This window comes from Mirounga angustirostris, unplaced genomic scaffold (genome assembly GCF_029215605.1).
Source record: "Mirounga angustirostris isolate CCGP_5_RB_7025 unplaced genomic scaffold, mMirAng1.0.hap1 SCAF_11, whole genome shotgun sequence".
Classification (NCBI taxonomy): domain Eukaryota; kingdom Metazoa; phylum Chordata; class Mammalia; order Carnivora; family Phocidae; genus Mirounga; species Mirounga angustirostris.
The window spans coordinates 97498089-97524711 of record NW_026991719.1 but is presented as its reverse complement, the minus strand read 5'-3'; the positions used below and the strand labels follow the sequence as shown (position 1 = coordinate 97524711).

General features: G+C 40.7%; 1 protein-coding gene across 1 annotated transcript; it reads left to right on the top strand.

Annotated features, from left to right (window-relative positions):
• The first annotated feature begins 3022 nt into the window (after positions 1 to 3022).
• Positions 3023 to 26599, top strand: NKAP (NFKB activating protein). Its single transcript, XM_064574523.1, has 9 exons — positions 3023 to 3539; positions 5995 to 6075; positions 13545 to 13615; positions 13834 to 13977; positions 16204 to 16267; positions 18088 to 18197; positions 18290 to 18365; positions 19349 to 19498; positions 23629 to 26599. Exons 1-9 carry the CDS (start codon positions 3154 to 3156, stop codon positions 23801 to 23803), a joined length of 1257 nt encoding a protein of 418 aa, XP_064430593.1. The 5' UTR covers positions 3023 to 3153; the 3' UTR covers positions 23804 to 26599.
• The last annotated feature ends 24 nt before the right edge of the window (positions 26600 to 26623 follow it).

Genomic DNA, 26623 nt, shown 5'->3' with positions numbered 1-26623 from the left:
GTTTTCTATGTTTCTCTTCAATAGAAAAGATGGAAAGAAATAAAAAACATAAGTTGTATGTTCATTCTCATAACAAATCATAACATTTGTTATGTATGAAATACATACATCAGGCACCTTCTGCCCTGGAGACCTACACCAGGAAGATGATCCCATATAATGTCTGGCTTTGAAAATCAGAGAGGCATAACTCTAGGGGAGTCAGAGGGCTATAGAAAACCGAGGCTCCACTACTAAAGGGCCTGTGCGTAAACTCAGACCCAGCACAGAGGCAATAGTTTGAAAAGCACCTGGGCCTTACATGAAGATTTATTGACTAATTTTAGGGTATGTGCTAAAGGGGCAGGAATCTGTAGGAACATTCTTTAGGACAAAAGCATTGTCAAAGGAAATAAAAATACTTTGAGACAAATTAAAATGAAAATATAACATTAAAAATCTTTGGGAAAAAAAAATAAAGGGGCACCAGGGTGGCTCAGTTGGTTAAGTGTCTGTCTTTGGCTCCGGTCGTGGTCCCAGGGTCTTGGATTGAACCCCGCATCGGGCTCCCTGCTCAGTGGGGAGTCTGCTTCTCCCCTTGCCTCTGCCTGCCACTCCCCCTGTTTGCACTCTCTGTCAAAATAAATAAGTAAGTAAGTAAATAAATAAATAAATAAATATCTTTGGAACACAGCAAAAGCAGTTCTAAGAGGGAAGTTTATAGTAATGCAAGCCTACCTCAAGAAACAAGAAAAACCTCAAATAAACAATCTAACCTTATACCTAAAGGAACTAGAAGAACAAAGCCCAAAGTGAGTAGAAGGAAGGAAATAATAAAGACCAGAGCAGAAATAAATGAAATAGAGACTTAAAAAGCAATAAGAAAGGTAGTGAAATTAAGAGCTGGTTCTTTGAAAAGATAAAATTGATAAACCTTTAGCCAGACTCGTCAAGAAAAAAAAGAGAGGGGACTCAGGTGAATCAAATCAGAAATGAAAGAGAAGTTACCAGTGACACCACAGGAACACAAAGGATTGTAAGAGAGTGCTACAAAAAATTATATGCCAACAAATTGCACAATCTGGAAGAAATGGATAAATTCCTAGAAACATACAATCTTCCAAGACTGAATCAAGAATAAATAGAAAATCTGAACAGGTCGATTACTAATAATCAAATTGAATCCGTAGTCAAAAAACTCCCAAGGAGCAAAAGCCCAGCACCAGAGGGCTTCACACTTTATACTAAACTTTTTTTTAACTTTTTAAAATTATTTTTTATTATCGTGCCAACCAGAGGTGCTGGGGTATGGGTTTTATCATTGGAACTAAAGTGCATGCCTACCAGACATTGGGCAGGTAGACCAAGTGCTGTTGCCAAGTTGGCTTTTATAGGCAGTAGATGTGAAAGTGTACAGCCTGGCGTCGCAAAAGTTAGGTGTAGGTTTTCCATCCAAAACTTTCTTTTTGTTAAGATTTTATTTGACACAGAGAGAGAGCGAGCACAAGTGGAGATAGTGGCAAATGGAGAGGGAGAAGCAGGCTCCTGGGATCATGATCTGAGCCGAAGGCAGAGGCTTAACTGATTCAGCCACCCAGGCGCCCCCATCCAGAACTTTCTAATTAGAAACCTCTCCAAATCCGCATCCCAAATCATATAATTTCTCCTACTCAATTCAGTCCTTGGCCCTCATCCCATGATCAATGGTTTTTACATAGAAGATATCCAATAGTGCGGTCCACTTTTTCCATTTACATTCTGTTAGCATCTTTCCCTTAAGTTCTAAAAAGGGAGGTTTCCAATAATCGATGGCATGAGTTTTCATGGTCTGATAAGTTACTTCTTAGGAGGAGGAAAGGCTCAAAAAGCCATCTAGCTACTAGTAGACTGGATTCTGAATTTCCATGGCAAACTCACTGTACCTTCAAAAATTAAAGTCTGTAGAATTAGTGTTTGAATGTTCTTTCATTTAAAAACAGTATAAAATGAACAGAATAGAATAGATAACCATTAACCATGTATTGCTGAGTTAGCATATGAGGGGACTAGTTTAAAGGGCTGGACAAGAAGGGGGTTACAAATTCCTTTTGCTGCTGCATATTAGTGGAGATGAATTTCTGGAGAATAAATAAGCAATTTTCTCTGGGCTGTGAACTTAACTGTAGTGTATCAGGCTCAAATTATTAACAAAAATTTGTGTCCTCTAAGCTAACTGGGCAAAATGGGGCTTAGACCATCATAGCTCACCACCAATTTCGATAAACCCTACTTATTTTGTTTGGGATTAGAAAGAAGAAATTGTGGGGGCGCCTGGGTGGCTCGGTTAAGCGACTGCCTCCGGCTCAGGGCATGATCCCAGAGTCCTGGGTTCGAGCCCCGCCTCGGGCTCCTTGCTCAGCGGAGGGCCTGTTTCTCCCTCTCCCTCTGCCCCCACCCCCCGCTCGTGCTCGCGCGCGCTCTCTCAAATAGATAAACATCTTTTTTTTTAAGATTTTATTTATTTATTTGAGAGAGAGAATGAGAGACAGAGAACATGAGAGGGAGGAGGGTCAGAGGGAGAAGCAGACTCCCTGCTGCGCAAGGAGCCCGACGCGGGACTCGATCCCAGGACTCCAGGATCATGACCTGAGCCGAAGGCAGTCGCTTAACCAACTGGGCCACCCAGGCGCCCCAATAAATAAAAATCTTTAAAAAAAAAAAAAAAGGAAAAAAATTGTGCGGGGGGGGGGTGTGTGGGTGTACTCCTACACACAGCCACATACACACAAACATATATATTTATGTAAAGTTACATTGGCTTTGTTATTCACACGGCCGCTCAGTGAAATGTCTGTTACCTATCGCCCTTCTCCTCAGGTATTTCAACTCGATGCTAAAGAAAGGACAAGCCCTCTAGTCCAGTTTAGATTTGAGGAGCCTCACTCGGGACCGGAAGGATGAGTGGATCCGGTTGCCCCACGGACTTCTTTATACCGATACACACATCCCCGTCCCGTGGGCAGGACCGCCTAGGTCGGGGGAAGGGATTTGCCGACGTACCCGGAACTGTTTCCAAGGTTCCCTCAGGTTCGGGCGGTGGCGCTACGGCGGGTTTGGGAGCCGAACCAACTGAGATCTTCCGAGGCTCGCGAGAGCGCCCCCTTCTCTAGCCGCTTAGGGGACCCAGCGGCCGCGATGGCTCCGGTGTCGGGTTCGCGCAGCCCTGATGGGGAGGCCTCGGGCTCCGGGGGGAAGCGTCGCAGTTCGTCGAGAAGCCCTAAGCCCAGCAAATCCGCCCGCTCCCCGCGGGGCCGTCGCTCGCGCTCGAGCTCTCGCTCGCATTCTTGCTCTCGGAATGGTCTCAGCCATCAGCCGGGCGGCTTCAGTCAGGGGTCCCGAAACCAGTCCTACCGATCCCGCTCGCGGTCACGCTCCCGGGAGCGGCCCTCTGCGCCGCGGGGCAACCCCTTCGCTTCAGCCTCCTCGACCGCGTATTATGGCGGCTACTCGCGCCCCTACGGGAGCGACAAGCCGTGGCCTAGCCTTCTGGACAAGGAGAGGGAGGAGAGCCTGCGGCAGAAGTGAGTGAGACGGGCACACCTCTCGCGGGAGCCCACCCGACTTGGGAGTCTGACTTTTCGCTTTTCGCTCTCTGCCGAGCGCCCCTTTCTATCCCTTCGGTCCCAGCCCACCCCCCGCCCCCCAGAACGCCTTTTTCCGCCCCTTTTTTCCCTTGGGTTTTCACTCATCCTCGGGCCCCTTCGTACCGCGCTCCGGTGTCCCCGCTACTACTTCTGCCTCCTGGCTTGGAGCGGTTCTGTCGGGAGCCCCAGACCTCCCCGAATTACAGTATTCGCTTGGTCGTGTCTTTATTATTTGGAAGCGTGCTTTCATTTCGCACTCGATTGAGCTCGTGGCAAAGACACCTGTTTTATTGATCACAAGATTAGCAGTGCCTAGCACTTGGTAGGCGTACCACCGCTGCTTGCTGAATGACCAGTCAGGTTTGAGGTGACAGGATGTGTACGGTGGAAATGTCGGGAAGGCTGGAGAGGAAGAGTTTAAATCCGAGGGGGGAAAAAACCCTCTGAGCCCAGATGATTGAATGTGGGAAAAGTGACCTGCTAAACTGTTGATTAAGCTACGTTGAAAAAGGTCTTGTTAAATGGTCTCAATTTGACCGTGAAAAACGAGGTCAGGGGTGAGATCAGGTGCCCTCTCATGAGTGAGTGTTGGAGTGGGAAAGTGGATAGTTTAAGAAGGAGCAAGGAAAAGGGTTATAATTATTGTCCTGTAAGTCTTAAAAGCTAATGCTTATTGAGTGTTAAATTCTGTCGGGCACTGTACTAGGTGCTTTACATGTCCTCTGTGGTGTGTTTCTTTAAGATTTTATTTATTTGACAGAGCACAAGCAGGGGGAGCGGCAGGGAGAGGGAGAAGCAGGCTCCCGGCTGAGCAGGGAACCCGATGTGGGATCATGACCCCTGGGATCATGACCCCAGCCCAAGGCAGACGCTTAACCGACTGAGCCACCCAGGCGCCCCTACATGTGCGCTGTGTTAAAAAAGAAATTTAGGAGTATCACAGGCATTGAGGGGCAGGTTAAGATTCCAAAGCTGGGAGATGTCTCCATAAATCTTTTTCTTCCAAGAATGGGAAGTAATAAAGGATAGCAATGAAGAGGAAAGGCTCCAGAATCGGAATGCCTGAATTTGAAGCCATGCTTTGCAGCCTCGTAGTTGTGTGACCTTGAGCACGTTTCTGAACTTCTCTGAGCTCTATTTCTAACCATTTAAAAGGGGATAAAATTGGCACCAAGGCTTTTAGAGTTGTGATGATTTAGTTCCTGGAACAGAATTAATAGTCCTTGAGTGTTAGCTACTAGGGTTTCCTGAATGGAAGCAGAAACCATAAAAACAGTACGGAGTTAGGTTGGAGACCTACCTCTCCAAATTAAATTTTTCAGAGTTACCTCCTGGCTGTGTTAGTCAAAAAGCAGCCAACTTCCTACTGGACAATCCTCATCAAAAGATGTCAGAACTTCTTGGATGAAATTTGCATTTGTACATTTAGAAGATGAATAGTTTATCTTAAGAGTACAGATGAAGCTGGGGGCAGCAGGGATGAGAACTTGACTGTTCTTATAGCCGGTCATACTTCCCCCTGCATATATATTACAAGTTGGGTTATAAGTATAACCCTTTTAGGCACTTCTTCAAGTGGGAAACCTGAGTCTAATTCTGCATGATTATAATACCTTTTCTCCTGAATAAAGAAGTAAAAAACAGTATATTAAAGCAATCAAACCAGCTTATTTTGTAAGGGTTTGGTGTGTGTGTGTTTTTTTAACAAATGGAATCACTAGCAGCTAAACTTTGAGGAATTGAGTCTTCGTTTTTTTGTATTTTGTTTGTGAGCAAAATTAAAAGAAAAAAATCACAAACATAAATTTTTCGTGTCCTGCAAGAGTAGATAGAGAATATAGTCCTTTTCCAAAAAGAAACTAAAGGGAAAATGGAGAAAAAAAACCCTGTATCTCGTTGAGGACAGTTTTTATCAAATAAAACTTTTCTTTCATTTTCAGAGCTCTCTTTATTTTCTATTTCTAATGCTTCATTTTAATTTTCTTTATTAATTCCTAAGTTTCTGAAAACGGGTTTGACTAAATCAAAAGTAGAGACTGCTCTTTACTCTCATAAATGTGTGTAAACAAAGAAGTTATTTCCAAATATAAAACTGTTTGTGTCACATATTGTAGAAGACGAAATGAGCAGTTAGGAGCTATGTCACACAAGAGGCAGAAGAGATGGACTTGATAGCCTTTGAGGCTGTATTTCTGGTCTGGCCTCAGGCTGTCTGTAGGCTGTACCATTTGATAGTACTATCAAGAACATCAAATTATAATGAGTATACTTAATTTATTAATTTAACTTTTAAAATAGGAAAATAGGACTTAAATGGACTCCTTTGAATTGATTATGTATTTAGGAGACAATTTAGCCATGGAATTATAATTTATATGCCTATATCTTCTAGGAGATTAAGTGAGAGAGAGAGGATTGGAGAATTGGGAGCGCCTGAAGTATGGGGACTTTCTCCAAAGAATCCAGAACCAGAGTAAGTGATTAAAAAATACTTTTAAAAAATGTAACATTTGTTTAAATCCAGAGACTTGTCAAAATTTTTGTTAAATGAAGAACTTTTAAGTACAGCTCATGTTTTTTCTTCTTTTTGGTGATTTATGCTATTCTGCCCCTTAGAATTTAAAAACATTGAACATACCTAACAATTAAAACATGTTGTTAGTGGATTTTAACATATTAAGTGTTCTTTTTTTAATTTATTTTTAAAGATTTTATTTATTTGACAGAGAGGTGGAGAGCACAAGTAGGCAGAGCGGCAGGGAGAGGGAGAAGCAGGCTCGACTCAGGGCTCGATCCCAGGACCCTGGGATCATGACCTGACCCGAAGGCAGCCGCTTAACCGACTGAGCCACCCAGGCGCCCCTTCATTGTTCTTCTTAAATTGTAATTCATAGGGGTGCTAATTTCCTATTCATAGAAGGGTTCAGTATTAAGACAAATATATTTATATTATTTTGAAATGTTTTTTCCTCAGCCTAATAGCAGATTGAGTGTCAGGTGTTAGCCTTACAAAGGGATTTTTTTTTGAGGTACAATTGACAAACAACATGGATGGTAGAGTAGAATTTTCTTATATATATTGGCAAATAGTGACAGTTTTACTTCTTTTTTTTTTTAAAGATTTTATTTATTTATTTGAGAGAGAATGAGAGAGAGAGCACATGAGAAGGGGGAGGGTCAGAGAGAGAAGGAGACTCCCTGCTGAGCAGGGAGCCAGATGCGGAACTCGATCCCGGGACTTCATCCTGGGACTCCAGGATCATGACCTGAGCTGAGCTGAAGGCAGTCGCTTAACCAACTGAGCCACCCAGGTGCCCCAGTTTTACTTCTTCTTTACCAATTTGGGTGCCTTTTATTTTTCTTGTCTGTGGCTAGGACTTCAGTATTATGTTGAATCAAAGTGGTGAGAATGGGCATCCTTGTCTTGTTCCTGATCTTAGGGTGAAGCTTTCAGCTTTTTACTGTTGAGTGTGATGTTAGCTATGGGTTCGTCATATCTGGCCTTTCTTAAGTTGAGGTGTGTTTTCTCTATATTCACTTTGTTGAAAGTTTGTATCTTATTTGGATGTTGAGTTTTTGTCAGATGCTGTTTCTGCATCTATTGAGATGATCATAGGATTTTTATCCTTTATTTTGTTAATGTGGTATATCCACATTGATTTGTGCATATTGAATTATCCTTGCATTTCTGGAGTAATTTCAACTTTAGTATGGTGTATGATCTTTTTAATGTAGTATAAAATTTGGTTTGCTAATACTTTGTTGCAGATTTTTGCATCTACATACATCAGGGATATTGGCTTGTAACTTTTTTTTTTATTTGTGGTGTCTTTGGTTTTGGTATCAGGATAATGCTGGCCTCATAGAGTGAGTCTGTTCTTTCTTCAATTTTTTGGAATTGTTTAAGAAGTATAGGTCTTAATTCATTAAATATTTGGTAGAATTTACCTGTGAAACCATCTGGTCCTGGAGTTTCTTTTGTTGGGAATTATTTGATTACTGAGTCAATTTCATTAGTAGTTATCAGTCTGTATTGTAATCTTCCTGATTTAGATGATTTATCTATTTCTTCTCAGTTGTTCCATTTGTTGGCACATAATTGTTCTTAGTAGTCTCTTGTGATTTTTTTCTATTTCTGTAGTATTGGGTGTAACTTATCCCCTTTCATTTCTGATTTTATTTATATGGGCACTCTGTTTTTCTTGATGAATCTGGCTAAAGGTTTTTATCAATTTTATCTTGTTAAAGAACCAACTCTTCGTTTCATTGATCTTTTCTGTTGTCTTTTTAGTCTCTTTTTCATTTATTTTTTGCTCTGATCTTTATTATTTTCTTCCTTCTATTAACTTTGGGCTTTGTTCTTTTTCTAGTTCCTTTAGGTGTAAGATTAGATTGTTTATTTGAGATTTTTCTTGGTTCTTGAGTTGGGCCTGTATAAAACTTCCCTTGTAGAACTTCTTTTGCTGCATTTCATAGATTTTGTACTGTTGTGCTTCCATTTTCATTTGTCTCAGGGTACTTTTTGACTTCCTCTTTGATTTCTTCATTGACCCGTTGGTTGGTTGGTTGGTTGGTTATTTATTTATTTATTTAAAAGATTTTATTTATTTATTTGGCAGAGAGAGAGACAGCGAGAGAGGGAACACAAGCAGGGGGAGTGGGAGAGGGAGAAGCAGGCTTCCTGCCGAGCAGGGAGCCCGATGCGGGGCTCGATCCCAGGACCCCAGGATCATGACCTGAGTCGAAGCAGACGCTTAACGACTGAGCCACCCAGGTGCCCATAAAGTAATTATTGATTAAAAAAAGTATTAATAGGTATGGACTTGTTGCCATTTTGTTGATTTTTTTTTTTAAAGATTTTATTTATTTGTCAGAGAGAGAGAGTGCACAAGCAGGGGGAGTGGTAAACAGAGGGAGAAGCAGTCTCCCTGCTGAGCAAGGAGCCAGATGTGGGACTTGATCCCATGCTGGGATCGTGACCTGAGCCGGAGGCAGACACTTAACCAACTGAGCCACCCAGGCATCCCTTTCTGATTGTTTTGTAGTTCTTCTCTTGCTCTCTTCCCTTGAGATTTGGTGACTTTCCTTAGTGTTATGTTTGTTTTATTTTTTGTTTTTCTATTATAGGTATTTGGTCAGTGGTTACCATGAGGTTCATATATAACATTTTATGTATATAACAATCCATTTTAAGTTAGTGCCCACTTAAGTTCAGATACATTCTAAAAGCACTACATCATCCCCCACCATGTTTTATGTTTTTGACATCATATTTTACATATTATTATTTTATGTTTCCATTGACTAATTATTGTGGGTCTAACTGATTTTATTGCTTTTTGTCTTTTTACCTTCATACTAGCTACGTAGGTGGTTGATCCACTACCTTTACTATATGTTTACGTTTACCAGTGAGGTTTTTCCTTTCATAATTTTCATTTTTTTTTAATGATTTTATTATAAGTAATCTCTACACCCAACATGGAGCTCCAACTCACAACCCCAAGTGCAAGAGTCGTATGCTCCACTAACTGAGCCAGCCAAGCACCACTCCTTTCATAATTTTCTTACTTGTAGTTATGATTTTTCTTTTCTACTTAAAATTAAGTCCCCTAAACATTTCTTGTAAGGCTGGTTTGGTATTGATGAGCTCCTTTAGCTTATGCTTGTCTGAGAAACTCCTTGTTTCTCCTTCACTTCTGAGTGATAACCTTGCTGGGTAGAGTAATCTTGGTTGTGAGTCTTTTTCATTTTAGCACTTTGCATATATCATGCTGTTCTCTTCTGACCTATAAAGTTTCTGCTGAAAAACTAGCTTATAGACTTAGGGTTCCTTGGTATGTAACTAGTTGTTTTCCTTTTGCTGCTTTTAAGATTCTTTCTCTCTTGGGGCGCCTGGGTGGCTCAGTCGGTTGAGCGACTGCCTTCGGCTCAGGTCATGATCCTGGAGTCCCAGGATCGAGTCCCGCATCGGGCTCCCTGCTCGGCAGGGAGTCTGCTTCTCCCTCTGACCCTCCTCCCTCTCATGCTCTCTGTCTCTCATTCTCTCTGTCTCAAATAAATAAATAAAATCTTTTAAAAAAAAAAAAAGATTCTTTCTCTCTTAACTCTTGACACTCTGATTATAATGTGTCTTGGTCACATATCTCAGCAGGGAGACTGCTTCTCCCTCTGCCTGACAGGCCTGGTTGCAGCTGGTGCGGGCATGCTGGTGTGTGGGGTTGGCCCTTGGCACGGCTGGCTATAAGGACTGGTTGTGAGCTGCATGAGCACTGTTGAGTAGGGCAGGCTTTTGGTGCAGCTGGCTGCAAAGTCCAGATGCGACTGATGCAGACACTCTAGTGTGTAGGACTGGGCCTCCAGGGCAGGAGCCCTTGGGGGGAGGGTGTGCTGGTCCTGGCCAAAGATGCCTGCTAGGTATGGTGGGTAGGGAGCTGCTAGAGAGGAGTGCCAGGCCAGGGTGGGCAGGTTGGGTGGGGTGAGTCTATGCAAGCAGTGCTAGCACAGTGGATGGAGAGTGTCAGAAATGGCACCCGCCAGCACCGGACCAGCTAGATGTAAGGGAAGTAAAAAGAAAATGGGGCCTGCCAATGCTTCTTTCCCTGGAGAAGGTTCAGACAGATCCCTGCCCCTCCACACACACCCTAAACTGAGTCTCCCTGGATCTCCTTCACCTCTAACCTAGGTACTTTTCAAACGAATGCCTCTGCACTGGTGTGTCCTTCAAGAGGGAAGTCTCAATTTCCCACTGCCCTCTGGCTCTCCCGGACATAGGCCCCACTTATTTTCAATGCCAGGCATTATGGGTGCTTGTCTTTCTGGTATAGGTTCCTCAGGCTGTGGAGGCTGATGTGGAACGCAGATCTCTTATTTCTCAGTGAGGGACTCTACAGTTATGATATCCCTTCTGCTGTTGGTCACCATGCCGAGGGTGTGGGTCCTGACTAGACTGTGTCTCTGACCCTCCTACCCTTCTCATTGTGGCTTTTTCTTTATATCCTTAGTTACATATGATCTGTTCTGCTACTCTTCAGTTCATTCTCAGAGATAGTTGTTCTATATGTAGTTGTAGATTTTGGTGTATCTATGGAAGGAGGTGAGCTCAGGATTTTCCTACTCCACCATGTTGATACCCTCTCCTATACTACATTTTCTTGATCTCTTCATCCCTCCATAGACACTTGGGTTGTTTCCATATCTTGGCTATTGTAAATAATGTTGCAGTGAACATGGGAGTGCATACATCTTCAAGTTAGTGTTTTTGTTTTCTTTGGGTAAATACCCAGAGGTGGAATTGCTGGATCATATGGTAGTTATATATATTTTTTAAAGATTTTATTTATTTGACAGAGAGAGAGAGAGTGTACAAGCAAGCAGAGAGGCAGGCAGAGGGAGAGGGCGAAGCAGGCTCTCCGCTGAGCAGGGAGCCCAATGTGGGGCTCGATCCCAGGACCCTGGGATCATGACCTGAGCTGAAGGCAGCCACTCAATCGACTGAGCCACCCAGGTGCCCCAGTAGTTATATTTTTCATTTTTAAGGAACCTCCATACAGTTTTCCGTAGTGGCTATACCAATTTACATTCCCACCTACAGTGTGCAAGGGTTCCCTTTCCTCCGCATCTTCACCAACACTTGTTATTTCTTGTCTTTTCGAGAATGGCCATTCTAACAGGTGAGTTATTATCTCTTTTTCATTTTGATTTACATTTCCCTGATGATTAGTGATATTGAACATTTTTTCATATAGTGGTTACCCATTTTTATGTCTTTGGAAAATGTCTATTCAGATCCTCTGCCTTTTTTTTTGAGAGAGAGAGAGAGCATGGTGCGCAAGGGGAGGTGGGGGGCTGCAGAGGAAGAGAGAGAATCTTAAGTAGGATTCACATTCAGCGCGGAGCTCGAAGCGGACTCCGTCTCACAACTCTGAGATCATGACCTGAGCCAAAATCAAGAGTCGGATGCTTAACTGACTGAGGCATCCATGTGCCCCATTACCTTTGTTTTGTTTTGTTTTGTTTAAAGACTTTATTTATTTGACAGAGGGATAGAGATAATGAGAAAGAGAGCACAAGGAGGGGGAGCTACAGGCAGAGGGAGAGGGAGAAGCAGCTCCCTGCTGAGCAAGGAGCCCGATGTGGGCCTCAATCCCAGGACCCCGGGATCACGACCTGAGCCAAAGGCAGATGCTTAACTAACTGAGCCACCCAGGTGCCCTGGTTTTTAGATTTCCCATTAAAAACAAATGTAACAGGGGGCGCCTGGGTATATTCTTTACTCCTCTTTTTTTCTTTACTCCTTTGTCATAGCTTGGTTTCCTGTATATGCATAGGTTTATTTTGGGCTCTTTATTCTGTTCCCAAAGGGATTTTTTTTTAAAAAATGAATATACCAATACAGTTTCATTTATTTTCTTTTTATATTTTATTTTTAAGTAATCTTTATACCCAACATGGGGCTCAGACTTACAACCCCAAGATCAGGAGTCTCATGCTCAACCAACTGAGGCAGCCAGGTACTCCTAGTTAGTTTTCTTGTATTAAATAGTATCTGAAGGCCTAATTCTTTTTTTTCTTATTTTTTTTCCTTTGGTGCCGTGCATAAGGTTCTTCTTCCCTCTCTAAGTCTACTTTGAGTTGAAACAATGTGCTTGACAGATATACTTGTGTTTTGTGACAGGGTGATAGAATTATTATTTGAAACTTGTTCTTACAGATACCTTTGAAAATGATCAGAGAATCTGAACTGAAAGAATGAGCTGGAAGGAACACTACAAATAATTTTCTAGGCAATACCTAAATTACTCCAGATGTTGTCTTCAGATTAAAAGATTTATATGATATGAAAATTCCTCTTCTAAACTATTTTTTAAAGATTTATTTATTTTTTAATATATTCTTTAAAGATTTTATTTATTTATTCATGGGAGAGAGAGAGAAGCAGGGTCCCCGCAGAGTGAGAGCCCAGTGCGGGGCTCGATCCCAGGACCCCAGGATCATGACCTGAGCCAAAGGCAGACGCCCAACCGACTGAGCCACCCAGGCACCCCAAAGATTTATTTATTTTAAGAGAGAGAGCAAGTGGGAGGGGCAGAGGGAGAGGGAGCAGACTCCCCGCTGAGCGTGGAGCTGGATGTAGGGCTCGATCCCAGGACTCTGAGATCATGACCTGAGCCAAAACCAAGAGTCAGCCGTTCAACTGACTGAGCCACCCAGCCACCCCATCCTCTTCTAAACTATTATAGAATTTTAATAGTACTCATTTTCAGAATTATCTATAATAAAAAGAAATCTCTTTATATGGTAGTGTGTTAGGTTCTTCTTGCTCTGGGACAGAACAGTTGCTGCTCTACCATATGCCCTTTATACACATAGAATAAAGTGAGGTCTTCCTTTGGTCTTCTTATCTCTTGTTTTTTCTTTCTTTCTTTTTTTTTTTTTAAAGATTTTTTTATTCATTTGAGACACAGAGATCAGAGAGAGAGAGCATGAGCAGGGGGAGAAGGAGAGGGAGAAGCAGACTCCCTGCTGAGCCAGGAGCCCGACGCGGGGCTCGATCCCAGCACCCCAGGACCACGACTCAAGCCGAAGGCAGACGCTCAGCCATCTGAGCCACCCAGGCGCCCCTCTTGTTTTTTCCATCTTTCCTTATGGTTCTGTACATTTGCCCTGTGGCTTCTTCTGAAAATTTACCCATTGCTTTTAGTTTGAATAGTGTTTTGTAAATTCTAAAGCATTATGCAAATGTAAATGATTATTACATTATTTTGAAGGTGGTAGACCCTCGAACTATACCTTTACAAAGTCATTCCAGTGTTTGCTTTTAATTGTTCTTGGACAATTAATTGGTGTCATTACTGAAATTTTTTGATTCTATATTTTTATACTCCATGATTCACATTTTATCACTTTTCTGATTCTTACAACCATCTTCTTTAAATTCAGCTCTGATGAACACACACCAGTAGAGGATGATGAGCCAAAGAAAAGCACCACTTCAGCTTCTACTTCAGAAGGTATTTTTTTAAAATACTACAGAGCTGCTGTATTGAGAAGTTGAAAAAATGTTTATAATATATATATATATATATATAATGTTTATAAATAGTCGAACGATAGACTCTGCTTGTACTCAAGTTGCCTGTCATCTGTTCTTTTTCAGTATTTCAAATACAATAAAATTGATGATCATAATACTTGTTAGAAGTTAATTTGATATTTGTATTTTATGTAGAAGAGAAGAAGAAGAAGAAGAGGAAGTCTAGTCGTTCGAAAGAAAGGTCCAAGAAAAAGAGAAAGAAAAAATCCTCTAAAAGAAAACACAAGAAGTATTCTGATGACAGCGACAGTGACTCTGACTGTGACTCAGACTCCAGCGGTAAGAAGGCCAGCATCACTCTGCAAGCCTGGCTTCAGAACTCATTTTACTTCGTAAAACTGATTTCAGGGGAAGGTTAAACCACAAGAACGGTAGCCAAGAGTCGTTGAGCACTCGCTGACTTTGTGCCAGGCACCGCGCTGAGTGCTCGGTGTTCGTCAGTGCTGTTTAATCCACACGTCGTAACTCCAGACTACATCGTAGAGCTGGGGGATTGGGGCGCAGAGCAGCTTGCGATACCGCACTCAGGCTCACACAGCTGAGATGCAGACCCGAGCGGTGTGACCCCAGAGGGGTGGTGTCTAGCCGTACAAGGCACGTGGCAGCGAACCGAGGTGGGGTCCGGCCGGGAGACGTGTGGCAGCAAAGCGAGCCGTACAGGGCTGCATCAGCCCTGGGGAGTGGCTCTCTCGTGTCATTCTCCCACTCAGTGGGCACCTCTGCGCCATTTTCGAAAAGGCACACCACAAAGGACCCCTCCCCCCTTCAGGCTGGCAGCTGATTAGGGAAGACACCCCCCGTGGGGTGGTGCCTCACCGAAAGCCACCTTTTTGTGCCTTCTCCTGGCTGATGATTGACAGAGGGTGCCACCTCTGGGGACACATTACATAAAGGTGTCTTTTCCTCTGATGTCACCTGGGTTTCCTGGCTCCTGTTGTTACTTTTCTTCCTCACTGCGGAAGAGTGAACTACCTTTTTTTTTTTAGAGAGATAGTGTGCAGGTGTGCAAGTGGGGGGAGGGACAGACGGAGAGAATCTCAAGTTGACTCCCCACTGAGCATGGAGCCTGAAACAGGGCTGATCCCACAACCCATGAGATCATGACCTGAGTTGAAATGAAGAGTCAGACGCTTAACCGACTGAGCCACCCAGGCGCCCAAGTGAACTTTCTTAGAGCACAAATGTGAGCACATCTGTCCCCTACTTAAAAATCCTTCAGAAGCTCTCTGTGTAGCCTTCAGGGTAAAGTTCAGACCCTGATTGATCCCTCTCTAATCACACATGCCCTGTCACTCCTGCAGCATCCTCTGTAACCAAAGAACTACTGTCTGTCTCAGCATTCCATGTTCTTTCTCTTGCTTCTGTTACTTGATACAGAGAGTCCATCTGCCTACAATGCCAATCTCTCCTTGCATGCGGCTTGGCTTACTCACTTCAACAATGGGCATGCAGTACTTTTGTAATAAAACTGATTTTTAAAAAGAACTAGCTTGGGGCACCTGGGTGGCTCAGTCATTAAGCGTCTGCCTTTGGCTCAGGTTATGATCCCGGGGTCCTGGGATCAAGCCCCAGTTGGGCTCCCTGCTCAGCCAGGAGTCTGATTCTCCCTCTCCCTCTGCCCTTCCCCCCCCCCGACTCGTGCTTGCTTGCTCTCTCTCCCTCCAATAAATAAATAAATAAATAAATAAATCTTAAAAAAGAACTAGCTTAAGAGTCACCATTCCTTAACCACCCTCCCCAAACCAGCCTGATAATGAGACTTTTCTGTATGCCCAGAGTACCCCCATGCTTCCCTGTATCACTCCAAATTCCGTTTATCTCTTTACCTCTGTCTCCTCCATTAGACTGAGCTCCTAGAAAGCATGTCCCTGGCCCCAAACACATAGGGTTTTTTTCTTTTTTTGTCGTGAAAATACTCAAACATTAGGAAGTAAGGAGAATAGTATAACACTATATCATTTAGATTTTAATAATTTTTAGTACTTTGACAGTTGCTTTAAAGATTTTATTTGCTAGAGAGAGAGCAAGAGCGAGAGAGAGAGCACACACAAGCAGGGGGAGGAGCAGGCAGAGGGAGGAGCAGACTCCCCGCCAAGCAGGGAGCCCCATGTGGGACTCGATCCCAGGACCCTGAGCCACCCAGGTGCCCTTGACGGTTGCTTTAAGTATCATTTTTTTTTTGCTGAGATAGTCAAAGTAAATTAGAAATATCATACTGCCACCCTAAAGATTTCTGTATACATCTCTAAAAAACAAGGACATTTTCCTACTTATTCCTATTATCTCACCCAATAAAATTAATAATAATACTCTGCATCACTGAAGACTTAGTATAACTTTAATTTCTGTGTCCCTGGAGCCTAGCAGATATCCTGATGAGCAATAAATGTTTGAATTAATTAATTTCTCTGTAACAACAAATAGGGCAATAGGATATTTACTCAAAATTACTGGGGTTTTAGAGTTTAATTTTTGTTTTTAATTAAAATGTGCTTTAATTTGCAGATGAAGATACAAAAAGAAGAGCAAAGAAAGCCAAGAAAAAGGAAAAGAAGAAGAAACATAGATCGTCAGTTTTCTCTCCAATTTTTATCTTGGAAAAGTTAAAATATATATAAAATTACATAAAATAGAGTAATTAAGTAAATAATGATAAATAGTGTAGTGATCCCCCATGTAACCATCACCCAGCTTAATAACTTTAACTCTTGGACAATCTTCACTGCCCCCCCATTATTTCAAAACCAATCCCAGATATCATTTTGTCCATAAACCAGCATGTTTCTCTAAAAGATAGGCATTCCTTTATTTTTTTATTTTTATTTTTTTAAGGTTTTATTTATTTCTTTGACAGAGACAGAGCACAAGCAGGGGAAGGGCAGAGGCAGAGGGAGAAGCTGACTCCACACTGAGCAAGGAGCCCGATGTGGGGGCTCGATCCCAGGACCCTGAGATCATGACCTGAGCTGAAGGCAGACGCTTAACCTCCTGAGCCACCCAGGCGCCCCTAGGCATTCCTTTATAAAAATCATAACCACAATAGTGTTATCATGCCTAATATATTTAGCAATAATTCCTCAATTCTCAGCAGGTTTTTATGTAGTTTATTTAAATCTGGATCCAAATAATGCCCATAAATTGTGATTGGTTGATATGTCCCTTGTATCTCTTTAAATTAGTTGGTTCCCCTTCCCTTTTTGTTCTTGCAATATTTTTGTTAAAGAAACCAAATCATTTACCTGTAGAGTTTCCTACAGTATAGATTTTGCTGATTATATTTAATTTTTTTATTTCTTTATTTTTAAAATTTTTATTTTTAAGTAATCTCTACACCTAATGTGGGGCTCGAACTCAGGACCCCAAGATCAAGAGTCACATGCTCCACTGTTTGAGCCAGCCAGACGCCACTAACTGTATTTTTATGGTGTGCTTTTAACATGTTCTTTGTCTTCTCTATTTCTTATATATTGATAGTAAGGTCCAGAGACTTGATGAGGTACAGATTTGAGTCTTTGGCACACATACTTCATAGGTGGTGCTGTGTACTTCGTCAGGAGGCAGATAATGTCTGGTTGTCTCCTTTTGTCATATTAATAGCCATGGATGGTCATTCCCTAGATTCCTTGTTTCATTAGGGATTGCAAAGTGGTGATAGTCTCATTCTGGCTTTCTTTTTTTTTTCTGGCTTGCTTTCTTCATTTATTAGGTAGGATAATTCTGTAAGAGAAACCTACCCTCATCAACTGTTTGTTTACTCTGAAGTACAGTTTGTACAGGAAAGGCAGGTTATTTTTTTTAACTTTTTTGTTTTATGAGTTTTCAGAATAATGAGTTGGACTTTTTTTAGTATCATTATGAACCCAAGGATTCAAACAATTTGATGTATTTTAATCCATTACACTTCAAATTATTGATGCTCAAATTGGTAAGAGCTGTTTTTTATTTTTATTTTTTTTAAAGATTTTCTTTATTTGATAGAGAGAGCACAAGTAGGCAGAGAGGCAGGCAGAGGGAGAGGGAGAAGCAGGCTCTCTGCTGAGCAGGGAGCCCAACGTGGGGCTCGATCCCAGGACCCTAGGATCATGACATGAGCCGAAGGCAGACGCTTAACCAACTGAGCCACCCAGGTTCCCCAAGAGCTGTTTTTTTAACTGCTTTATTATCTTTTTGCAACATGAGAACTGTATTTCATTGTCCCCTTGAGGGATCTTTTTTATAGTGAAACATGACTTGGTTAAATAAGTTAAAAGATCTTCTAATTAAAATTCTCTAAAAATTTTAATCAGCTGAGAACTTAAATCATTTTCATCAGTCTTTCATTGCCTTAAAAAATGAGATTCCCTGTAATGTGGGGCTATTAAGTGTATTTGTATCAAATTATAATTACAGGAAGAAATACAAGAAAAAGAAGTCTAAGAAGAGTAGAAAAGATTCCAGTGATTCAAGCTCTAAAGATTCCCAGGAAGAGTTTCTGGAGAATCCCTGGAAAGATCGATCAAGTAGGTTCTTCTGGTAGACTTTGACTCAGAACAGATAAAAAATTAAATGATTGGTCAAAATGTGAATCTGTTTCTGAACATCTTTCCTGCAGAGCCTGAAGAACCCTCAGATTTAATTGGCCCAGAGGCTCCAAAAACACTTGCCTCTCAGGATGATAAACCTTTGAAGTAAGTAACAGTGTATTTTAAATATCTAAGGTACAACCCTAACTTGCCTTTCCAACTATATCTCCCTCTATGTCCTTATTTACATGCCAGGTTCCAAGTGAACTGAACTAAAACTTCCCTGTATTTACTGTGCACTTTACTATATCATGCCTTGTTCACCTTATGTCTTTCACCAACATGCCTTCACTTCTTTTCCCTGCCCTTGTTTCTTCATTACTCCCAATTTCTTCCTGTTAAAATCCTTACTATCTTTCAAAGCTCTTTTCAAAAGGAGGGGTCATGTGCTGATTCCCAGGACCTTCCCTCCACGAGTAGATGGGATTCCTACCCCTCTTTAATCCTCTAGTCCTCACAGTATTTTCTCTTTCTTTTGTGCAGTGTTTTATATGTTCTACATTGTATTGCAGTTATGTCCCCATCAGTATATAAATTACATAAGAACAGAGATTATTTTTGTATTATAAGCTTTGAGTTTAGTAGGTATTCAAGATGCTGTCAGTGAATTGACTGAAGGGATGATAGTTTTTAAAGTCCTCTCGAATGAAAGTTAATAGGTAATTGTTACTGTATAGCATTACCGGTTATAAGTCTAAAAATTATGTTAATTTGAGATATATTATTTCTCTTTTTTTTTTTGAAAGGGAAAAAGGAAAAACGAATTCACCGGAGGCAGAAGCCATATAGGCTCTGCCTGTAGGGATAAATGATCCATAATTGTAAACCATGAATCTAGACTCACTAACATCAGTTCTTTTGTTCTTCCAAAGCATCTCTGTATTCCTGGGTTAGTTATATAGGTCAGAGTGCAATGTTCACTAATTAAAGTAATTCACATCGGGCTTCCGAGCATGCTGCCACTCAGCAACTGTTATTTGTGCTGTTTTCTGAGAGAAAATCTTTTTGTGCTCTCTTCAGATGATGAGCTTTTTGTAATGATGAGCTTTTTATAATGAACTTTTTCTGAATTCTGAATTACTTTGTAGCTATGGTCATGCGCTGTTACCTGGTGAGGGTGCAGCTATGGCTGAATATGTAAAAGCAGGGAAACGTATCCCAAGAAGAGGTGAAATTGGCTTGACAAGTGAAGAAATTGCATCATTTGAATGCTCGGGTTATGTAATGAGTGGTAGCAGGTAAGTTATTGGCATCGAGGTCAGTTTCCATGATTAGATCTTTTCCTTTCTCAATACCAGCATTATATTTTGGTAATTGATTTTCATTAAGTGATCATTCCTAATGAAAAGTAGAGTATAAATTTTGGTTTAATATTGCTTTTATTGGGATAAACATGGTTGTCTAAAATTCCAAGTATGTGTGCAACTCAGCCTCAAAATCAGCTATCTTTCCAACTTGAAAGAGTCAGTCTTTCCAATGTCCTTTCCTAGTTTGTATTTTGGTACCAGTAGTTTGTCTTCTGGAGGATATAGTTAATTCAGTTATTTATCACTGCCCCATGAGGAATGTGGCATTCTAGTAGTGGGAAATCATTTTCATGAGACAGTGTTTCCTGTTTTCTGAGTTTGCTCCAACTATAGAGTCAGAGAATGTGGACTCTCTAATCTGTGGACTCTGAGAATTAAAAGCAGAAAAGGATTATGATAGCATGGGGAAATGAATATAAAATTGTGGAAGATGGGGCGCCTGGGTGGCTCAGTTGTTAAACGTCTGCCTTCGGCTCGGGTCATGATCCCAGGGTCCTGGGATCGAGCCCCACATCGGGCTCCCTCCTCCGGGTGGGGGGGAGGCCTGCTTCTCCCTCTCCCACTCCCCTGCTTGTGTTCCCTGTCTCGCTCTGTCTCTCTCTGTCAAATAAATAAAAATAAAATCTTAAAATAAAATAAAATAGTGGAAGAAAAAGCAAAGTACCAGGAAGAATGAGGAGAGTGAACTAATAGGGCATCAGTACCAAGATCAAACTGAATTTTGGATTTTTTAAAACTTTATAAATTTTTTAAAGTAGGTACATATTTTAAAATAAAGCTGGAGGCAGATATTTGCAAAACCCCTGAATCACCTCCAGAATCTTAGAATTCAGAGGACCAGCACAATAATACAAAAAGAAATGAGAGTCATAAACATTGGAAAGGAGGATACAACTCATTTTTGTGAATGATGTGATTTTTTTTTACATAGAAAATCCTAAGGAATCTTCAGATGATTCTGAATAATAGAAGGGTTTAATAAATGGTTGGATATGAGGTTAATACATGAAAGTCAATTGCATTTCTATATATCAGGAAACAGGAATGTAATTACATAAAAAGAAAACAACATTTATAATAGTATCAGAGAATATGAAGGATTTAGGAATAAATCTTAACAAAAAATGTCCCAAGATCTCTACAGGGAAAACTAGAAAACATTAAGAGACATTAAAGGGGTCCCTGGGTGGTTCAGTCGGTTAAGCATCTGACTCTTGGTTTCAGGTCAGGTCATGATCTCAGGGTTGTGAGATTGAGCCCTGCATTGGGCTCCACACTCAGTAGGAAGTCTGCCTGAGATTCTTTCCCTCTCCCTCTGCCCCTCCCCCCACTCACCCTCTCTCTCTCTCTCTCAAATAAGTGAATCTTTTAAAAAAGACATTAAAGAAGGCTTAAATGGAGAGATACCATGTTCACATTGGAAGGCAATATATAAAGTTGTCAGTTCTCCCCAAATTGATCTGTATATTCAGTGTAGTTCCAATCAAACTCACAGCAGAGTTTTATGTGAAACTTAATAAGATGGTTCTCGTTTTTTAAGATTTTATTTATTTATTTGACAGAGACAGAGACAGCACAAGCAGCGGGAGCAGCAAAGACAGTAAGAGAAACAGGCTTTCCGTTGAGCAGGGAGCCTGCACAGGGCCTGATCTCAGGACCCTGGGAGCATGACCTGAGCCGAAGGCAGATGCTTAACCAACTGAACCACCCAGGTGCCCCAATAAGATGGTTCTAAAATTTATGTTTGACTAGAGGGCCAAGAATAGCCCAGTCACCTTGGAAGAAGAATAGGAAGATGAGATTTGCCCTACCAAATATGAGGACTTATTATGAAGCTTACAGAACTTTAGAAAGTACAGGAGAACAAATGAATTGTTCAGTGGGATAAAATATGAAGCTCGGGGGCAGAGCCATACATGCGTAAACTTAGTTAGGTAAAAGAGATTACATGTCAGGGGCGCCTGGGTGGCTCAGATGGTTAAGCGTCTGCCTTCGGCTCAGGTCATGATCCCAGGGTCCTGGGATCGAGTCCCACATCGGGCTCCCTGCTCCTTGGGAGCCTGCTTCTCCCTCTGCCTCTCTCTCTCTCTCTGTCTCTCATGAATAAGTGGATAGAATCTTAAAAAAAAAAAAAAAAAAAGAGATTACATGTCAGATCATTGGGGAAAGAAGGACCTATTCAGTGAATGGAGCAGTAGAAAAATGGTTATCCATTTGGAAAAAGATGAAAGTAGAGCCCTGCATCACCATAGGGGTGCCTGGCTGGCTCACTAGAGCATGCAACTCTAGATCTCAGGGTTGTGAGTTCAAGCCCCACGCTGAGTGTGGAACCTACTTTAAAAAAATCTTTTTTAATTAAGAAAAAATCAGTGCAGCAAGAATAAGGACTTAAATGTCAAAAACAACTTTTTTTAAAAAAGATTTTATTTTTTTATTTGACAGAGATAGCGAGAGCAGGAACACAAGCAGGGGGAGTGGGAGAGAGAGAAGCAGGGTTCCTGCCGAGCAGGGAGCCCGATGTGGGGCTCAATCCCAGGACCCTAAGATCATGCCCTGAGCCGAAGGCAGGCATTTAACACCTGAGCCACCCAGGCGCCCTCAAAAACAACTTTCAACACTCTTAGTGTAAAATATAAGTAGATATCTAACATCTTGGGGTAGTAAAGTGTTTCTTAAGACTCCAAAAAATGTATTAATCATAAAATAGTGATAATTTGCCTAAGTTAAAAGAAACAACTTTTGTTCATCAAAAGACATCTTAAAATAAGTAAAAAGACAAATTTTAAGCTGGGATAAGATCTTACAACTGATAGTATTGAGAATATTTAAAGAATACATACAATCCGAACAAAAAATGGGAAAATGACACAAACAGGCATTTGTTAGAAGAAAAATATATGGCCTACCCATACATAAAAAGATGTTCATTATCATTGGAAATGGAAATCAAGAACATGCTGAAATACCATTTTACATCTATTTGATAGAAGTTCAGAGTTCTAACAGTACCAAGCATTGGAGAAGATGTAGATCTACAGGCTCACTTAAATACTGCTAGTGGTGATATAAATTGGTACAATGATTGGAAAACAGTCTGACATCATCTTGGAAAGTTGAGCATTCGTAAGCTTTATGTCCCAGCAGCTCCATTCCTAGATACCCAAGAGAAAATCTTTCCCATGTACTAGGAGACGTTACATAGATGTTTTACAACATTGTTCACATAGCACTTTGTGTTCCAAATAAACTCTATTCACTGTGCCTTGAGCAACCTTAAATACATTGTCATCCCCTTGTCTTTCCATTCTGCTGCTCCCCCACTTTCACACTAATCTTAAATGATTCTCCCTCTTTTCCTTACTCAGTTTTCTCTATTTTTCTAGGCATAGGTCAAGCCTTATATATCGAACTGACTTTGTAGAATTGGGTTACATAAACGTAAAAGAGTTTCATGGAGTTTTCCCTCTAAGTTAGCAGACCTTTTGAAGATAATGTAATAGTTTCTCTCTGCTCCCTATACTTTCCTGAATTAGCCCTTGTGATAAATCTCTTCTTGGAGCTGCTGCTGGATTCTAAGGAAGTTAAATCCACTCACAAAACTCATCAAATTCTATTATAGTATTAGACCTGGTCCTTTTGGTTGTATGATAAGTTAGAACCATGAGGAAGTTCTGCCTGACTGATGACAACTTAAACCTTTCTTCTGTCCTACTGTCAATTCCCCAAAGGCAAATTCCACATATCACATAGGAAGATTAATAATTTGCTAGTTTCTGGTTGTTTTAGTAGAAACAACAGAACTAGACTTATGCCCTTAGTAATTGAAATTAATAACATTCATGATGTTGACAGAACATCAGATCATTATTTGAGTACTGAAAATGAATCAAAGGATACATTGGCAGATAAAATAAATGATCTTTTGAAAATCCAACCCATTACCAAAACAATTTCTATTTGTCAGTTTTTTAAATAGAACAGTCTGTATTAAGAAGGATTAGTGAGGAAGTACTGTGAGAAACATTACTGAGAAATTAAGCAAAAAATAAAATTATCTCCAGGCATCGCCGAATGGAGGCCGTGCGACTGCGGAAAGAGAACCAGATCTATAGTGCTGATGAGAAGAGAGCCCTGGCGTCCTTTAACCAAGAAGAGAGGCGAAAGAGAGAAAACAAGATTCTGGCCAGTTTTCGAGAGATGGTATACAGAAAAACTAAAGGGAAAGATGACAAATAAGGATTTTCTGATTGTTCAGCAGACATTTTTAACAAAAAAAGAAAGTCTGGGTTCCACATATACATACAAAAAGATTACTGTGACCTGAAAAAGCTTTACAGTGCTACTGTGCCTTCTATTTAATTCTTTCAGTCCTTCAATAAAAAGCTGCTTATTGATACAATTTTAGCAAGTTCTTTGGGTTATTTTTGGATTGACCATAATAACTTTCTGGTTTAAAAATCCAAATTACGAATGAAATCATACTGTACTTGGGGAGGTGGCATTGAGAGAAAGTGTCAGTAAGATGCGAAACTTAATTCTCACACCATGGGACAGTGCTACTGTTAGCTCTACGTGATGCCTGTCCCCCACTCCCACCCCAGTGAGCTTGTGGGAAATCATCATTCCTCTACGTTGAATGTGTTATAAATGGACTTGATAGAAACATACAGGAGGCCACTTTTGTTAACAAGGTGAAGGCATTGCTGAAAAAAGCAAATCTGGAATTTGAAAATCGACTTGTATAATATATAGTCTGCCCTGGAAATAATGTATTTTGGTTTTAGTCCCTACGTCTACCACACATCCAGCAAACAAGCCAAAAACCAAACTAACCCACAGACTTATTGAGTTGAAAATGTGAACGTTAGTGTTTTAAGTTCTTAAAAGGTTACTTAAAAATGGTTCTTCAAATATAAAATACTGGGAAGTGTACTGTTCTGCCAATGTAAGTAGATTATTTCCATCTAAGCTATGCTTAGATCGTTATTTGAATACTGGAAATGAATGGGAGTCAACTATGGTTAGGAGTTTAATAGGGAAAAATATATTGAAGCATTGGTTTTAATTTAGTTGTTTTATAAGGATGAAGTTAAAATGATATTAAACGTATTTTAAGTCTGTCCTTTATGTAATAAGCATATTTCATTTTAAACATTGTTAAACGTTTCATTTTATTTTTTTATATCTGTCATTCAGTTTAACTTTGTATGAACTCCTCACTTTATCACCTTTTTATGGCTACTGTTGACTTTTAAGTTTGAGAGAAATGGAAAATTCTGGGACTAGCAGTTCGTGATCTTTTTTCTTCCCATTATTTTGTTCAGTTTGAGTTGTTAGGTCACAAGAGTGAAAGAAAAGGGGACAGTAGAAGTTTTGGCTGTTTTTGTTAAGGTTGTTTTGAGCTGTGTTATTATGTGTCTAGAATAAATCTAAATTACCTGGGGGATGGGGAAGTTCTAACTCTGTGGTCATAAAATGCTCTCTCTTCTTGTAATAGATTAAAGTGTTTTTTCCCCAAAGTTTTAAAATAAGGCAGTCATATTTCAAAGTATAGATAAAAAGTTTTACTATTTAACATATGTTCTAGGAAAGTGTCTACCTTTAACCCACAACTAAGGAACTAAACCATTTGGCGTGTAGCAACGTTTAGGACTCCTGAAGATGAAATGATTTCTGTTTATCATCGTTGCCGCCTAACCTGATCAATATCTTGTTTCCTAAAGGTAAAAGGAAGCTAGGTTCCAAATTTATGAGTTGTAATCCATCTACTTCCCTGTGTAATAAAACCTAAATTTATAGTCCCTATTTAAGAATTCTGTTCTCTAAGAACATTATTTTTTGTTATTGATTCCTAGAGGCTGAATGAGTTTGCACTCTTATTTTCAGTAGGCAGAGCAGTTTAAATGCAACGACTCTGTGATAGAGGATTATTGTGGGGTTTTATTGGATTCGCCTGTGTCCTCCACAGAGTAGATAGTAAATGAAAGAAAACATATTAAGGTATTTTAGAACTTTGTCATTTCTTTCATCAGGGTTTGTTCCGGAAAGATCTGCCAAAGAACAGCTTCAGTAGCATGTTTTTTGGGAAAGAGGAGGGTAGAATAAAAGGGCTCAAAGTATTCTGAGCTCATGGGAGTTACTGCTTCAAACTGTTGAGTCACCTGAGCCGTAAGTCCAATAGGAGGGCTGTTGCATTTGAAATTCATGTTTTGTTCTTCAGGAAGACTTACCTAGTTTTCCACTTCCTTGCCTGTGGTTCTGATAAGATTTTCCCTTCTTTTATGTTTGTTGCACAAATGTAACAGTTAAAAGAAGAAGGAAGAAAAATTAACCACGGTCTTAGCACATCAATTGTCTTTCGTATTCTGTGTTCCCTTCCAGTGCTTGTCTGCATAAATACGTATTCTGATATACCTGTACGTAATCACCCATAATGTAATCTTGTCTTTGGTGTTTTAAACCTTTGCAGTCGGACAAGACCGCCTCACGGGGCTGGTAGGAACAAGTGATGACCTGGTGTGAGGATGAAGCCACCCTGCTGCCCTCACGGTTATGATGCTGCGTGGTACGCGGCGCGCCCAGGTTCAGAGCAGCGGAGTGTAGTAGTAGTTAACAGTGAGGCTGAACTCAAAGTAAGCGAAGGGGCCTGTGACTAGGGAGACCTTAGGCTGGTTATATTATGAGCTGTAGAACTCTGGCCGTTTTCCTTTTCCCCAGTTATGCCCATTAAAGAGGTGTGTCTGCTAGAGAATTAGGCTCCGATGGGGGAACAGGCAGCCAAGTATCATTCTCAGTCTGACAGGTGAATTTTAGGAAATCTCTAAACTTGGCTTCTGTACCTGTAAGACTCAAGTGATGTAGACCGTGATGGGAAAAACCACTTAGAAATGGAAAACAACTTACTGGTTACTCTGCTAATGTGATGGAAATTGCCAAATGGAAAGTGAATGAATGCAAAAAAAAAAAAAAAATACAGCTGGATTGTTCGCCACAAGTTTATTATTCAATAAATTTTCTGTGGTTTGATGTGCAGTATCGTATTTTTAATACATTCTG